We start from the raw sequence: 17,241 nt of genomic DNA, 5'->3' as shown, positions 1-17,241 counted from the left end.
CTTAATCCTATAGAGACAAATTGGGAAGTCAAAATGATAAAGAGAGCGATTTTTAGGGTAGGAATTGGATCATTAATTTTTTTTCTGGGAATTTTACATATAACAAATCTCAGATTATTCATAATACTCTTAAAAATACAAGAAGTGGAAAAAACTCACAGGGGCTTTCATGTTTTTAGGTTCTGTTGTTTTGACCAGTTAATCCTGCCTGCCCCTTGCTGTTGGTTTCACCGTTATAGAAACAATGTCAGAATAGTAAGCAGACACAAACTGATCACACTTGTTGCATTAAGGCAGGGTTTTTCAACCTTTTCAGAGATTTTAGGATATGGCAATATCCAGTCACCTAGCAGTTGGGTGTGGCCTGCTCGACGCCACTCACTGGACACAGCTGACTCAAGACAGCTGTATCGGAACAAAACAAGTCGCACTGGCTAACTCGATGTGGGGACAACTCGGTGCCCCACAAACACCTAGCCTCCCCAAACTGCTAGCAGCCAAGCACATGTGCACGCACACACACATCACATTCCAGGTTTGGGGACTTTTATCCACAGAGGAAAGAGAGGGCCTTCTCCCCAAGCCCAAGCAATTTGCTAGCTCAGTTTTGGATACAAGTCTCCAAGCTTGGAATGCCTGTGTGTGTGTGTATATAGCACGCTAAAGAGATGTTCTTTTCCCAATCCCAGATATCATTGGTGTTTCCCTGTCCGGTGCCCCCTCCTGGCAAAGCAGGGGGTGGAGGACGTTTGCAGGAAGCAGTTTCCTTCTAGTCCAACTTCTATCTTGACAGATCTCTGGAGAGCAAGAGGAGGCAACAGAGGAGCAGCACTTCTGGGTCCTGCACAAAGGAGGCTGGCCCTTCTTGAAAGGGAATTCCCATTTCCAATCATGCGTGGTAAGGATGCTGGCTTGTTGGGGGCAGCCTTCCCTCACACAGTTTCCCTGCCACCCCCTCCTCCTCTCCAGAGATCTGGAGGGGAGACAGAGATCTGGAGGGCAAGGTGCAGCCTCCATATTAGCCACTTCTACCTCTCCAAGCCCTCCTCAATTAAACATACATTATATATAAATTAAAACATAGCCAAAAAGAAAACATAAATCACTAATTACAGCTCTTCACATATTTTCTGGAAAAACCACCTTTATTGATGTTTGGAAGAGCAAACCTTACGTATTAAGGAGCTCTTAACAGGAAGGGAACTGAAGATCCCCAAAAGGTCTTGTTCTTTCGAATCTGCCTTCCCTTTGAGTCTTTAGTTCTCATTATTTTATTATTATGTATTTAAGAAGATCAAAGGCCGCTGTAGCTCAGGATACTCACCTTAAAATCAGAACCTAGAAAAATTTAGTTAATCCACAATACCGCCCTATGAAGAATGAAGATAATCTTTGGGCTCTGAGAGCATGCAGGTGTCAAGTCAGAATATTAGCGGCACACCTGTCAGCAACTGCAAGTGCATAAGTCCATGTACTTCCCTTTCCTGTCTCACAACTCAATCCATACATCCTTTAATTTTCAGACACATCTTTTTCTCATAAGCTCCTTTAAAAACCAACAAGGTATACTGTAATTAGCAGGAAAAATAAATCAAGCACTTCTGAATTCTTTCCCCAAGGGGGAAAGTTCAGAGCCTGCAGGTTGCTAGCAAAGTCGTCAAAGAACGTACCAGTAGTTATTGCTGCTAAAGAGAAGAATAAATAACGAATCAATTTTGCAACTCTCTCCTGTTACTACATCCTCTTACCTCCAGAATGTGGCCTGGGATTGCACAAGGGGCTAGGCCAGGGGTAGGCAACCTTGGCTCTTTTATGACTCGTGAACTTCAACTCCCAGAATTCCTGAGCCAGCCAAGCTGGCTCAGGAATTCTGGGAGTTGAAGTCCACGAGTCATAAAAGAGCCAAGGTTGCCTACCCCTGGGCTAGGCTAAAATCCGGTTGAGTAGTTTGCAGCCAGATGTTCAGTACAGACCGTGCCAAGGTGATTTGAATAGCCCAGGAAGGGATAGGAAAACCCAAGGAAAACTTTGCAATCAATAAACCATGGTGGACTATGCTTCTTTTGCCCTATTTTGATTCTCCTCCCCAGCAGCAGCCCATCGATTTTAGAACTGCATGGCCACAAAGATAGAGGCCTTCAGCCTCCCAATCCCTGCTTAGAGAGGAATTTGCATTTCGGCCAGGGTCACGCCATACACCCCCAAAGGAAAACCCTGAATCCAGCGGGCCAGAAGGCAGCCCAGCCATCGCACCCCTCCAGTTCCTTCTCCTTGGCCCCAGGGCACAGACGCCATTGCTGCTCCTCGCCATAGCTGGGGCGGGACTTGCAAGTACCTCCGTCCGCTTTGTCCTGCAAAGCAGCGCTCACCCGGCGCTCCCGACCAAGGAAGGGGGCAGCAGCCAAGACTACAGCAGATTTGCAGCTTGTTGGGGCGCTCAGAGGCTGCTCAACTTCACTGCGGAATTTTGGGGTTGGAAAGCGGAGGGGCAGCGCCACATTTGCAGGCCTGGCAGCACCTGCTGGAAAACCTCCTGCTCCTCCCCCCCCAGCTACCTCCTTCGGAGCTGTCCTGATCCTGATGGGCCTGCCGGCATAGATCCGCCCACTTCGTCCTGTAATACGTGGCTCACCTGGCATTTCCCATTCTCATACACACGTCCCTCCAATATCCTCACCATTCTCACACACACATTCCTTCAAAATCCTTCTCTCTCTCTCTCTCTCACTGCTTCTCTGAAAAAAGCCTTTTCTCTTCTGCCTCTTTCTCTGGAGTCTTTTCTTCTCTCTGGAGTCTTTTCTTCTCTCCCTCTCCTGTCTCCACCACCCTCCTCCTCCTTTCTCTTCTGGGTGCGCCGGATGTGCCGATCCTGGGGCCTTTGTCTTGCCCCAGCAGCTCTGCAGCTCCTGAGGACTCTCTCACGACAAGTCTTGCGCTGTGCTGCTTTGCCTCATTCCCCTCCCCCGCTACACTTGGCTGGGCTGGGCAGGGCCGCGTACCACCTGACAGGTGCCAATGTACCACCGGTGGTTGAAAATCCCTGCATTAGGGCACTGTGTGAAACATCGCCATCAAAACATTTTTCCCCGCATGACAGTTTTTAGATTTTCAAACAGAACTTATGATATACATACCATCCATAATGAATTTACTGGTATCTAAGCCAACATAGTCTAAGAGTTCAAATGGGCCCATAGGATAACTTGCCCCAAGTTTCATGGCAATATCAATATCTTCCTTTGATGCATCTCCTAGAGACAAAAGATTGACATTTGAATTGGCAGAGTTCTTTCTCTCTTCTTTCATTTATTTTATTACCAATCAAATTTATATAGCTGCCCATCTCACTAACAGTGACTCTGGTTGGTGTACAAGAATCAAGTTTATAGCATTACATAACACGACACAACCTATAAACCTGGTGCTCCTTATTGTAGACAGAGTCAAAATTCTAGTAAATCAGCAGTTTTTCAGAAGTCAGTGTTGACTAAGACATTGCACAATTATATCACTAAGCTCCCAAAACTGTGGTCCAGAGAAGCACCCAATAGAGAAGCTTTCAAATACCTATACTTCAAAATGGCTTCTTTTTGAGTATATTTACCTAGCTACCTAGAAGTGTCTCTAAGGAATAAGTCTCATGCATTCCAATGGCAAGAATAACAGTCACCAAAAAAGTGAGAATTACACAGACACTCACTTCTAGTCTGGAGTTCACTACATACACTAAAGCAGGGGTGTCAAACTCAATTTCACTGAGGGCCGCATCAGTATTGCGGTTGCCCTGGGGGATCCGGGTGGGTGTGGCCAGAGTGGGTGCAGCCTACTGGGTGGGCGTGGATGGAGTGGGTGTGGCCAGTTCTACATCATTCGCGTCAAGGGTGCCTATGGGGGCCTGGGCAGGAGTGGGACAGATCTGAGGGTCTCTGGCAGAAGGGGGTGGGACCGGGGCAAGTGCCAAGGCATGGTCCACTGGGGCAAGTGCCAAGATGGCCACCACAAAATTGTACATTGGCTCCTGGCTGGCCTGGGCCAGGGCCAAGGCAGCGGGGGCCGTTCCCTCACTGTTTCCAGGATGGCTTCGCGGGCCACATGAAACCACTTCGCGGGCTGCATCCGGGCCTTGTGTTTGACATGCCTGCACTAAATCATCCAATGGCAACTACATGGCTGATCTACAAAACCAAATAATACACATTTTTTTCCAGGTCTGACAGCTTGAGGCTTTTTCCTCTGAATAATGGAGATGTATTAACCGTATTTACTTTATCATAAGCATTTTTGTTCTTTTTTTAATGTTAATCTTCTCATATTTTACCAAATGTTAGCAGCATGTGGCCCACAAGTTTTCTAACTCAGTGAAGAAAATGTTCTCAGCAAAGTGAAATTTTGGAAAACAGCCCATGAGAGCTTTTATCTATTCCACATTTGGAGGGAGCAGAAGAAAACCACATTAAACCATAAAACATTGCCAGTGTAGTCTGACAATTAAAACTTTATTTTTAAAAAAGACGTTATTTGATTTAACATTTAGGATTTATATTTATAAGGGAAATAAATTAGTTATTCAAATAATTGTTTTGAATTACAAATGGAAGATGGACTTAGAGGATAAAAGTTATTTTATGAGTAAGCGATATTAGAATGAGAATTAGAATATGACTGTGAAATAAACTCAGAATCTACTGGAATAAATAATAAGTGTATTTTAGACATGATATTATTTTGCATGAACTACGGGAACGGTGGGTTATCCGAAACTTAAGTATTATTGGACACTAAGCCAACTTGAATATTGTAATTGAAACTAGACAAAAATCAAAAACAGGATTTGGAGACATATAATTTAAAAGTTGTTTATAAATGTTTTAAATGATTGAGTTATAACTAGCAATTTATTAATGTGAATTTGGTATAATAACTAAGGGAAACAGAGAGGAAATTTTTGATGATGTAAACTGATATATGTATGAATAAGTGTGTTATTGGACTATGTATTACCCAACCACCATGTTGCTTCCTTAAATACCTGAAGCTTTGTAAAATTGGAAAATTAATAAAACTTGTTTTTTTAAAAAACCAACCTCCGAGACCGCCTTCTGCCACAGATTCCCTCCCATAGACCGGTACGCTCCCATAGACCGGTACGCTCCCACAGAGTGGGTCTCCTCAGGGTGCCGTCGGCCAAGCAATGTCGACTGGCGACCCCCAGGGGGAGGGCCTTCTCTGTGGGTGCCCCTGCCCTCTGGAATGAACTACCCCCCGAGATCCGGATGATTCCGGATCTCCTTACTTTCCGCCGCGCCCTCAAGACATGGCTTTTCCAACAANCTTAATCCTATAGAGACAAATTGGGAAGTCAAAATGATAAAGAGAGCGATTTTTAGGGTAGGAATTGGATCATTAATTTTTTTTCTGGGAATTTTACATATAACAAATCTCAGATTATTCATAATACTCTTAAAAATACAAGAAGTGGAAAAAACTCACAGGGGCTTTCATGTTTTTAGGTTCTGTTGTTTTGACCAGTCAATCCTGCCTGCCCCTTGCTGTTGGTTTCACCGTTATAGAAACAATGTCAGAATAGTAAGCAGACACAAACTGATCACACTTGTTGCATTAAGGCAGGGTTTTTCAACCTTTTCAGAGATTTTAGGATATGGCAATATCCAGTCACCTAGCAGTTGGGTGTGGCCTGCTCAACGCCACTCACTGGACACAGCTGACTCAAGACAGCTGTATCGGAACAAAACAAGTCGCACTGGCTAACTCGATGTGGGGACAACTCGGTGCCCCACAAACACCTAGCCTCCCCAAACTGCTAGCAGCCAAGCACATGTGCACACACACACACATGCACACACATCACATTCCAGCTTTGGGGACTTTTATCCACAGAGGAAAGAGAGGGCCTTCTCCCCAAGCCCAAGCAATTTGCTAGCTCAGTTTTGGATACAAGTCTCCAAGCTTGGAATGCCTGTGTGTCTGTGTGTGTATAGCACGCTAGAGAGATGTTCTTTTCCCAATCCCAGACATCGTTGGTGTTTCCCTGTCCGGTGCCCCCTCCTGGCAAAGCAGGGGGTGGAGGACGTTTGCAGGAAGCAGTTTCCTCCTAGTCCAACTTCTGTCTTGACAGATCTCTGGAGAGCAAGAGGAGGCAACAGAGGAGCAGCACTTCCAGGTCCTGCACAAAGGAGGCTGGCCCTTCTCAAAAGCGAATTCCCATTTCCAATCATGTGTGTTAAGGATGCTGGCTTGTTGGGGCAGCCTTCCCTCACACAGTTTCCCTGCCACCCGTTCCTCCTCTCCAGAGACCTGCAGGGGAGACAGAGATCTGGAGGGCAAGGTGCAGCCTCCATATTAGCCACTTCTACCTCTCCAAGCCCTCCTGAATTAAACATACATTATATATAAATTAAAACATAGCCAAAAAGAAAACATAAGTTAAATCAATAATTACAGCTCTTCACATATTTTCTGGAAAAACCACCTTTATTGATGGTTTGGAAGAGCGAACCTTACGTATTAAGGAGCTCTTAACAGGAAGGGAATTGAAGATCCCCAAAAGTTCTTGTTCTTTCGAATCTGCCTTCCCTTTGAGCCTTTAGTTCTCATTATTTTATTATTATGTATTTAAGAAGATCAAAGGCCTCCGTAGCTCAGGATACTCACCTTAAAATCAGAACCTAGAAAAATTTAGTTAATCCACAATACCGCCCTATGAAGAATGAAGATAATCTTTGGGCTCTGAGAGCATGCAGGTGTCAAGTCAGAATATTAGTGGCACACCTGTCAGCAACTGCAAGTGCATAAGTCCATGTACTTCCCTTTCCTGTCTCACAACTCAATCCATACATCCTTTAATTTTCAGACACATCTTTTTCTCATAAGCTCCTTTAAAAACCAACAAGGTATACTGTAATTAGCAGGAAAAATAAATCAAGCACTTCTGAATTCTTTCCCCAAGGGGGAAAGTTCAGAGCCTGCAAGTTGCTAGCAAAGTCGTCAAAGAACGTAGTTATTGCTGCTAAAGAGAAGAATAAATAACGAATCAATTTTGCAGCTCTCTCCTGTTACTACATCCTCTTACCTCCAGAATGTGGCCTGGGATTGCACAAGGGGCTAGGCTAAAATCCGATTGAGTAGTTTGCAGCCAGGTGTTCAGTACAGACCTTGCCAAGGTGATTTGAATAGCCCAGGAAGGGATAGGAAAACCCAAGGAAAACTTTGCAATCAATAAACAATGGTGGACTATGCTTGTTTTGCCCTATTTTGATTCTCCTCCCCAGCAGCAACCCATCGATTAAAGAACTGCATGGCCACAAAGATAGAGGCCTTCAGCCTCCCAATCCCTGCTTAGAGAGGAATTTGCATTTCGGCCAGGGTCACGCCATACATCCCCAAAGGAAAACCCTGAATCCAGCGGGCCAGAAGGCAGCCCAGCCATCGCACCCCTCCAGTTCCTTCTCCTTGGCCCCAGAGCACAGACGCCATTGCTGCTCCTCGCCATAGCTGGGGCGGGACTTGCAAGTACCTCTGTCCGCTTTGTCCTGCAAAGCAGCGCTCACCCGGCGCTCCCGACCAAGGAAGGTGGCAGCAGCCAAGACTACAGCAGTTTTGCAGCTTGTTGGGGCGCTCAGAGGCTGCCCAACTTCACTGCGGAATTTTGGGGTTGGAAAGCGGAGGGGCAGCGCCACATTTGCAGGCCTGGCAGCACCTGCTGGAAAACCTCCTGCTCCTCCCCCCCCCCAGCTACCTCCTTCGGAGCTGTCCTGATCCCGATGGGCCTGCCGGCATAGATCCACCCACTTCGTCCTGTAATACGTGGCTCACCTGGCATTTCCCATTCTCACACACACGTCCCTCCAATATCCTCCCCATTCTCACACACACATTCCTTCAAAATCCTTCTCTCTCTCTCTCTCTCTCTCTCTCTCTCTCTCTCTCTCTCTCACTGCTTCTCTGAAAAAAGCCTTTTCTCTTCTGCCTCTGGAGTCTTTTCTTCTCTCCCTCTCCTATCTCCACCACCCTCCTCCTCCTTTCTCTTCCGGTTGCGCCAGAAGTGCCGATCCTGGGGCCTTTGTCTTGCCCCAGCAGCTCTGCAGCTCCTGAGGACTCTCTCACGACAAGTCCTGCGCTATGCTGCTTTGTCTCATTCCCCTCCCCGCTACACTTGGCTGGGCTGGGCAGGGCCGCGTACCACCTGAAAGGTGCCAATGTACCACCGGTGGTTGAAAATCCATGCATTAGGGCACTGTGTGAAACATCGCCATCAAAACATTTTTCCCCGCATGACTGTTTTTAGATTTTCAAACAGAACTTATGATATACATACCATCCATAATGAATTTACTGGTATCTAAGCCAACATAATCTAAGAGTTCAAATGGGCCCATAGGATAACTTGCCCCAAGTTTCATGGCAACATCAATATCTTCCTTTGATGCATCTCCTAGACAAAAGATTGACATTTGAATTGGCAGAGTTCTATCTCTCTTCTTTCATTCATTTATTTTATTACCAATCAAATTTATATAGCTGCCCATCTCACTAACAGTGACTCTGGTTGGTGTACAAGAATCAAGTTTATAGCATTACATAACACAACACAACCTATAAACCTGGTGCTCCTTATTGTAGACAGCGTCAAAATTCTAGTAAATCAGCAGTTTTCCAGAAGTCAGTGTTGACTAAGACATTGCACGATTATATCATTAAGCTCCCAAAACTGTGGTCCAGAGAAGCACCCAATAGAGAAGCTTTCAAATACCCATACTTCAAAATGGCTTCTTTTTGAGTATATTTACCTAGCTACCTAGCAGTGTCTCTAAGGAATAAGTCTCATGCATTCCAATGGCAAGAATAACAGTCACCAAAAAAGTGAGAATTACACAGACACTCACTTCTAGTCTGGAGTTTACTACATACACTAAAGCAGGGGTGTCAAACTCAATTTCACTGAGGGCCGCATCAGTATTGCGGTTGCCCTGGGGGATCCGGGTGGGTGTGGCCAGAGTGGGTGCAGCCTACTGGGTGGGCGTGGATGGAGTGGGTGTGGCCAGTTCTACATCATTCGCGTCAAGGGTGCCTATGGGGGCCTGGGCAGGAGTGGGACAGATCTGAGGGTCTCTGGACCGGGGCAAGTGCCAAGGCATGGTCCACTGGGGCAAGTGCCAAGATGGCCACCACAAAATTGTACATTGGCTCCTGGCCTGGGCCAGGGCCAAGGCAGCGGGGGCCGTTCCCTCACTGTTTCCAGGATGGCTTCGCGGGCCACATGAAACCACTTCGCGGGCTGCATCCGGGCCTTGTGTTTGACATGCCTGCACTAAATCATCCAATGGCAACTACATGGCTGATCTACAAAACCAAATAATACACATTTTTTTCCAGGTCTGACAGCTTGAGGCTTTTTCCTCTGAATAATGGAGATGTATTAACCGTATTTACTTTATCATAAGCATTTTTGTTCTTTTTTTAATGTTAATCTTGTCATATTTTGCCAAATGTTAGCAGCATGTGGCCCACAAGTTTTCTAACTCAGTGAAGAAAATGTTCTCAGCAAAGTAAAATTTTGGAAAACAGCCCATGAGAGCTTTTATCTATTCCACATTTGGAGGGAGCAGAAGAAAACCACATTAAACCATAAAACATTGCCAGTGTAGTCTGACAATTAAAACTTTATTTTTAAAAAAGACGTTATTTGATTTAACATTTAGGATTTATATTTATAAGGGAAATAAATTAGTTATTCAAATAATTGTTTTGAATTACAAATGGAAGATGGACTTAGAGGATAAAAGTTATTTTATGAGTAAGCGATATTAGAATGAGAATTAGAATATGACTGTGAAATAAACTCAGAATCTACTGGAATAAATAATAAGTGTATTTTAGACATGATATTATTTTGCATGAACTACGGGAACGGTGGGTTATCCGAAACTTAAGTATTATTGGACACTAAGCCAACTGGAATATTGTAATTGAAACTAGACAAAAATAAAAAACAGGATTTGGAGACATATAATTTAAAAGTTGTTTATAAATGTTTTAAATGATTGAGTTATAACTAGCAATTTATTAATGTGAATTTGGTATAATAACTAAGGGAAATAGAGAGGAAATTTTTGATGATGTAAACTGATATGTATGAATAAGCGTGTTATTGGACTATGTATTACCCAACCACCATGTTGCTTCCTTAAATACCTGAAGCTTTGTAAAAATGGAAAATAAAACTTGTTTTTTTAAAAAAACAAGTTTATTTTAATTAGATGCTATTCTGTTTCTTATAGCAATCATTTGAATATATGTGTTTCAATTTCCTCTTACAAAGTATTTAAAATCTAAACAATAGCTGGATTCAAGGAATACCATTAAATGAAGCTCAATAAATTAAAAAGTTTCAAATCAGAAAATAAACCCACCAGTTGGTTGATTGAATTTGGAGTGCATCATTTTGTTGACCATAAAATATACCGTTATAAAATCTCTTTTACAAAAAATATGTTATAATAGGAGACGAAATTTTTTTAATGATTAATACGACGGAAACTCCTCAATAATCGTTATAAAGAACTACCCATTCGTTCTTTATGTTTATTAGAACGAAGTGTTCGACTTTTGTGAATATTCTAGATGTTTCCTTCGTAAATTATAGATTTTAATATTTACAGGATCTTGATAATGGAAGTCTTTCATCTGCAAAGAGAGGAAAGGCTGCCTTCCAAACAAAATGTTTGAAATAATATTCTTAATAGCAGACAGTCATAAAAGGGAGCTTAATCCTGAAGAGTTACAGAGAGGAAAGTTCTCATTAGCTCTTTATATAGCAGCCATCCTTGCTTTGAAGAACACACGGCTTACTTCAAGAGTTAACTGGCTCTAAGGTTTGAAAGAAAAGGACAATAATTATCCTTATTATCCCGTATTTCCATCAACATGGCAACAAACAGCGCACATCTCCCCCATCCTGGCTGCTTTCCAGGTGTGTGGACTTCAGCTCACATAATTCCACATAATCCACTCATTGCTCTGCCGGTCATTGATGGCCAAACATCTGGAGGGCACTAAAATTGCAGTAAGTCGAGTAAAAATTCATCTATAGTTAGGAATCTCCCATTTTTTTCCCAAAAGGCATTCCTCAAGGTAGTTTTGTAGTAATTTTGGAATCAAGTCATGGGGAGCCACCTTAAAATAACTAAGACCTTTGTTCTATTCTAGTTTATTTGATATCAGTTAACTTATTCCAGGGGTTAGAAACTCCAGCCATCCTTTTGTTTGTATGCTCACAATCTCACTGGGTTCAGCACGTTCAGGTCAATCTCTTGCAAGATGAAATCTCACAAGGTTTGATGGTTTTACAAGATTTTATCTTTAAAGTAGGGGGAAGATCTATGGCCCTTCACAGAGGGTGTTGCACCCACTAATTAGCAAAAGCCCCGGGTATTTCATAGCCCTTCTCATGATAGCAGTGTTCCAATATCTCAGGGGCTGCCACAAAGAAGAGAGAGTCAAGCTATTTTCCAAAGCGCCTGAAGGCAGGACAAGAAGCAACCGGGTGGAAACTAAGCAAGGAGAGAAACAACCTAGAACTAAGGAGAAACTTCCTGACAGTTAGAACAATTAACCAGTGGAACAACCTGCCTCCAGAAGCGGTGAATGTTCCAACACTGGACGTTTTTAAGAAGAGACTGGACAGCCATTTGTCCGAAATGGTATAGGGTTTCCTGCCTGAGCAGGGGGTTGGACTAGATGACCTCCGAGGTCCCTTCCAACTTTATTATTATTATTATTATTATTATTATTATTATTATTATTATTATTATTATTATTATTATATATCACAACCTGGAATACAGGTAGTTCTCGACTTACAATCACAATTGAGCCCATTTCATTTGCTAAATGAAACATTTGTTAAGTGAATTTTGCCCCATTTTGCAACCTTTCTTGTCACGGTTGTTAACTGAATCTCTGCAGCTGTTAAATTAGTAACATCGTTGTTAAGTGAATCTGACCTCCCCATTGACTTTGCTTGTCAGAAGGTCGCAAAAGCTGATCACATGACCCCAGTGACATTTATAACACTGCAATCGTCATGAATATGAGTCAGTTGCCAAGAATTAAAATTCTGATCACATGACTATGGGGATGCTGCAAGGGTTGTTTGGGAAAAAAAAGTCACGTTTTTCACTGCCGTTGTAACTTGGAACAGTTACTAAATGAACTGTTGTATGCCGAGGACTATCTGTACTGCACATTAAACACTTACACTTAAAGTATTACATTAAATGTAATACTTCTAGAATATTAACCTTATTGTCATTAACTTTAATTATTCTGTTATTCTGTTAATTGTTTTAAGTAAGTGTTATTAATCTTAATATTAACTTTGTTAATAATCAGTTGCAGTGTTGATTTTTATATAGTAGATTCTAGTCCATATTATTTGGCAAACACTTCAAAACTTCTGAAGGGACCAAACAAGTAAAAGGAACTTAAGTGTAATTTAGGGACAATTAATATTTCCAAAATTTAGATTTTAAACATCAGGGTTTTTTTCTTTACTATTACAGAGGTAGCTTTACTAGCATAGTGATAGGCCAATAACAGTTTTGAGCTGTTCAGACATGGCTGATCCAGGTTCTTTTGAGTTCAAATTTTATATACTTTTTTTTTTAATAGCTTTGAAAAAAAACTTCATTCAGATTGCGCCTATAATTTCAACATGGATTTTTCTAGTGACATTAAAATGCTAATTACACTTTCAATTCCAGCGATAAGTGCCAGAATGTAATTTATTTCCCTAATGTCACAAGATACTTTTGGAAATGGAGATGGAAGCTTTTATATTATTTTTTTTTAAAAAAAACACCAGCAGATACAGGACACACATTATCCTATATAACAAAATTGGCTGGAAGCATATGAAATGAATTTTTTGCACTCATTGTCATTAAAACAGAAATTTGAAATGTGCATGAAATGGAAAAAAAATGTATTTTGCCAAGCAATTCTGTGTGTGCTGCTGCTCGGCAGAAACAAAACCAGAAACATTTTGGTTGTTCCAGATTTGTGTCAACGTCTTTGCTTCAAACGTGGCAACAACTCCAACAGGCCGCCTCCCCTATTCAGAACCTTCCCAGTGCCTCCCCTCAAGAAAGATTCTGGCGGGGGCAGGATGGCAGAGATAGCTCAAAGGAGGCAGGGAGAGGAAGCGCTGGGAAGATCAGGGAAGTGGATGGGTTGGCTATGATGCCCTTGAAGACAAGGGTTTTGGCAATGATAGCTACAGGAAAATAGGAAAAGTAAAGAGATGGAAAGATGGAGGGGGCTGGTCTTCTGTTGCCATCCTAGGCTTTTCCCAATTCTGGAACATGCATATTTTGGTCCACTGCCCGACTGAATAGCTTTTGTTTGGAAATAGTGGTGCATGTAAGGTTTCGTTCAGTTACACTAGAAACAGTACAGTTGCTATTACATGAACTAGTGAGCTCTCTGAAGGGTCTGTTTGTGTGAAAACAATGGAAGACTCCTAAATAAGGTAGCTTCACTCTAGGATTCTTCCCAGAGAGGAGGGGCTTTGCAAAGACCTCCTCAGTTTGGGACTACTGTGGGTGAAAGACATGACAATATGGAGGGTACCAACTTATCATGGGATAGAATAGTTTGTGGTCCTCTTATATCCAAGAACTATTAGTATCTCCTCCAGAAGTTATTTTGTACTGGATCAGTATCTAAGTGGAGAGGTATCTCATGTTGTCCAAGATACCGCCAAAATCCTTAAAATAATCTTACAAAGTCTGAAATCTTGGGAAATGGCCAAATGTCACTTGATTTGGCCTTTTTTATTCTTAGGAAAGGACCTTTTTTATTTAGATATTTGTATCCCACCTTTATTACTTTGACAAATAACTTGAGGCACGCCTTCTTCCTCCACTTTTCCCCACCACAACAACTCTGTGAGGCGAGTTGGGCTGAGAAAGAGAATGACTGACGTAAAGTCATAACTGGACATGGAAGAGAGGGAAGTGAAAAGAGGCAGAAGGCACAAGAAAAGCCTGCTCAATTGAACTCTTTAATTCTCACTAGAACAGGGGTAGGCAACCTTGGCTCTTTTATGACTCGTGGACTTCAACTCCCAGAGTTCCTGAGCCAGCCATGCTGGCTCAGGAACTCTGGGAGTTGAAGTCCATGAGTCATAAAAGAGCCAAGGTTGCCTACCCCTGCACTAGAACCTAAGTTAGCTATCAGATTAAAAAACAAGCAAACAGGCAAACTGGGGGCTGTAGTCCCAAATACTGGTGGAGATGTTACATACAGGTTGACTATTTTCTACATTACCCCTTTCAAAAAGCCGAACTGCTTCCATCAGGTAAGGCACAAGAAGTCGATTCACAACAAAGCCAGGAGTGTCCTATGTAAAAAAAACACATACACACAGAACAGGATTGATGGTAAAATAGATTGTTATTACAATATAAGTATTACGGACAGTCCCCATTTTAAGATCCTTCAGTCAATGACCTTTCAAAGTTGTGTTATATTTTGTCAAGCTCTTGCTGAATGAATGGTACCGTGTTTCCCCGAAGGTAAGACACTGTCTTACTTTCTTTTGGGCTCTGAAGCAAGCACGGTGTTTTACTTTCGGGGAGGGCTTACTTTTTGCCGGTACCGGCACCAGTAGGCCGCGAGCGCATGAGGGTGGGGTAGGGCCTGTGCAGACACCTGCCGAAGCCGCGCAGGGTAAGATTGCCACAGCCGCCCCCGCTTAGATGCCCTCGCCTCCCCCAAGTGTTTTTTTACTAACCTGCTTTTCAGCTGCATTCCATTTCTCTGTTCGCTTTTCAGCCTTCGCCGCATGTTTATGGGACAAAAAATAAAAGTTCAATCAGACTTTCTAACGAGATCTCAAGAAGTTAGAAAGTCTATTGAACTTTTTTTTTTACCAGTAGTCTCACAAAAACATGGTGAAGGCGGAGAAGCAAACGGAGAAACGAAATGCAGCTGAAACGCAGGTTAGTAAAAAAACGCTTGGGGGAGGTGAGGGCATCTGGATGGGGGCGGGCGCGGCAACCTTACCCTGCACGGTGGCAGGAGGGTGGAGCGCATGCCCTTCCTGTGCCAGGCCAACCCCTGCAGCCCCGGGGCAGCCGTGCTGCGTGGTGGTAGGCAGGGTGTTGAGGTGGGGGCTGTGAAGTTGGAATTGACCTTCCCCCCCCAAAAAAACCTTTGTTTCCCTGCATGTGGTGGCAACGGGTCGCGAAGGAGAAACAGCACGGGGCTGGGAGTCAGGTAAGCAAAGAAAGGCAATTCCTGGGGGGAGTGAGGATTTCTTTCCTTACCTGCCCCACTTGTTCTGTGGCCACTTTCAGCCAAGCCACGTTGCTCTTGCCAATGCTCTGCCCGCCGTCCCTCCCCGAGCCTCCAGCGCTTCTCCTGCCGCTTTGGTGGCTCTGTAGGCAGAGCTGCAAAGTTCTCTTCTCTGAGAGAGAAGAGAATGGGCAAGTAAGGGGGGAACCTGCCCCACTGGTTCTGCGGTTGCTTTTGGCTGAGTCACATTGCTCTCGCCAATGGCGCAGCCATGAGGCCGCGGAACAAGTCGAGCAGCAGTAGGGAACCGGTATAATGGCATGTGGCTCAGAAGGGGAGAGGATCTGCCAGGCCTCATGGCAGCGGCATTGGGTGCAATGCACGAGGCGGCAAATGGCCACATCACGCCGAAAGCCATTTGCCGCCTCCTGCTCAATGCTGCTGCCATGAGGCCGCAGAACAAACCGAGCAGCGGTAAGGAATCAGTATACTGGATCCCTCTCCCCCATTGGCTTCGCCTCATCACAGGCAGGCCAACCATGAAGACCCTTAAGTAGGGCTTACTTTCAGGGGAGGGCTTATATTAGGCCTACCTCCCAAAAATCAGCTGGGGCTTACTTTCAGGGCCAGGTTTAATTTCGGGAAAACACAGTTGTTGGTTACAGTTGTTGCAGCACCCTCTGCTTATCAAAATTTGAGTGCTTGACAGTCCGACCTCATTTACAGGTATAGTATGTACTTTAGCTCTCCCCATCCACCTATCTCTCTCCCATGTCTGTCCTTTTGGCAGTCCTACACTCTGACTGCCTACCCCTGTCATCTCCCACCCCAAGGTCCTCTCCCCACCCCATATCTGGACTCCTGAAAAGGCTGGGCACACCTCCAAAGCAGTAGGAGGAAGAAGACTAAGAAAGTCAGCTGTGGAGAGCAGGGGGTAGTAATGATAGGCAGTGGGGGGGTGGAATGCAGGGGGGAGATAGATGTGGTCAGAACTGAAACAGCAGGAAATGGGCATGTGTGTGTGGTAGGTCAGGAGAAGCAGGAGGTCCTGTCAGGTCCCCAAATCCTTATTGTCTCCTTTCCATCTATATATTCTTTGCTTTGGGGCCTGCCATTTAGCTGAGGGGAAGGGGGATATTTGCTTTCACTTGGGATAACTTTCACTTTCTGCTTTCCTTCTTCCACCTCTATCCGCTTGAGAAAGGAATGTGTCTCCCTTATCAGGGAGACGGTTACAGAGAATCGAAAGCTGGATAAGACCTGGAGATGCACACCAACTGTACCAGTTACCCGCTCATTGTGCCACCTGTGGATTGGCTGGATTTCAAACGGACACTATGACTTTGGTGGGAGGAGGAATATTGCTGGTTTAATTACACCGTTCAAGCGGGATTTTCCCCAGATCTCACCTTGACTTCCCTACTGTCACTAACCCTTAACAAAAGTTTCCTTTTGAGGCAATGCCTGTTTCAAGAGTTCTGCTTTCTTGGGTGTTTAGCTGAGGTGGGTCCTTATATCCCCACTTAACAATAGTGTGGTCCTTGACTAACAACCATAATTGGGACTACCAAAACTGCCATTGCTAAGTGATATAGTCATATGATGTTCTGCCTAATAACCACTTTGCTTAAAGATGGACATTCCTGTCCCCATTTATATAGGACTGCCTATATAAATAAATGTTGTTACTTGCTCTTTTTGTTACATATATAGTTGACTATCAACCTGCCGTTACTGTACATGGGAAAAAAAGAGGAAACAAGGCCAGGTTCATGTTGGACTGAAACCAGTGTCTTCTTAAAATATTCTATAACTATGTTATATCCCTCAGTCTTATGTTGGTGGTTTAGCAAAAAATGTGCTTCCAAACTGAGACAGAGGTGAAAAAAAATCCTCAGGGTGGCCAGGTGTGACCCTACTGCA

At 43.7% G+C, this 17,241-nt stretch overlaps 1 protein-coding gene across 2 annotated transcripts in view; it reads right to left on the bottom strand.

The window, feature by feature from the left end:
- Window positions 1-17,241, bottom strand: part of HADH (hydroxyacyl-CoA dehydrogenase) — a 38,225-nt gene that overhangs the window by 785 nt on the left and 20,199 nt on the right. The window contains exons 6-7 of one of the 2 annotated variants that reach the window (XM_015810763.1): window positions 14,350-14,422; window positions 8,336-8,452 (exon numbers count right to left, since the gene is read on the bottom strand). In XM_015810763.1, coding sequence (XP_015666249.1) covers window positions 8,336-8,452; window positions 14,350-14,422 — 190 coding nt within the window. Of the gene's footprint in view, window positions 1-3,134; window positions 3,252-8,335; window positions 8,453-14,349; window positions 14,423-17,241 lie in introns of both variants that reach the window. The other variant, XM_015810693.1, reaches the window with a different exon arrangement.

The sequence above is a fragment of the Protobothrops mucrosquamatus genome, unplaced genomic scaffold (genome assembly GCF_001527695.2).
Source record: "Protobothrops mucrosquamatus isolate PMUCROS unplaced genomic scaffold, P.Mucros_1.0 scaffold_4, whole genome shotgun sequence".
Lineage (NCBI taxonomy): Eukaryota > Metazoa > Chordata > Lepidosauria > Squamata > Viperidae > Protobothrops > Protobothrops mucrosquamatus.
This window is presented reverse-complemented; position numbering and strand designations above follow the sequence as displayed.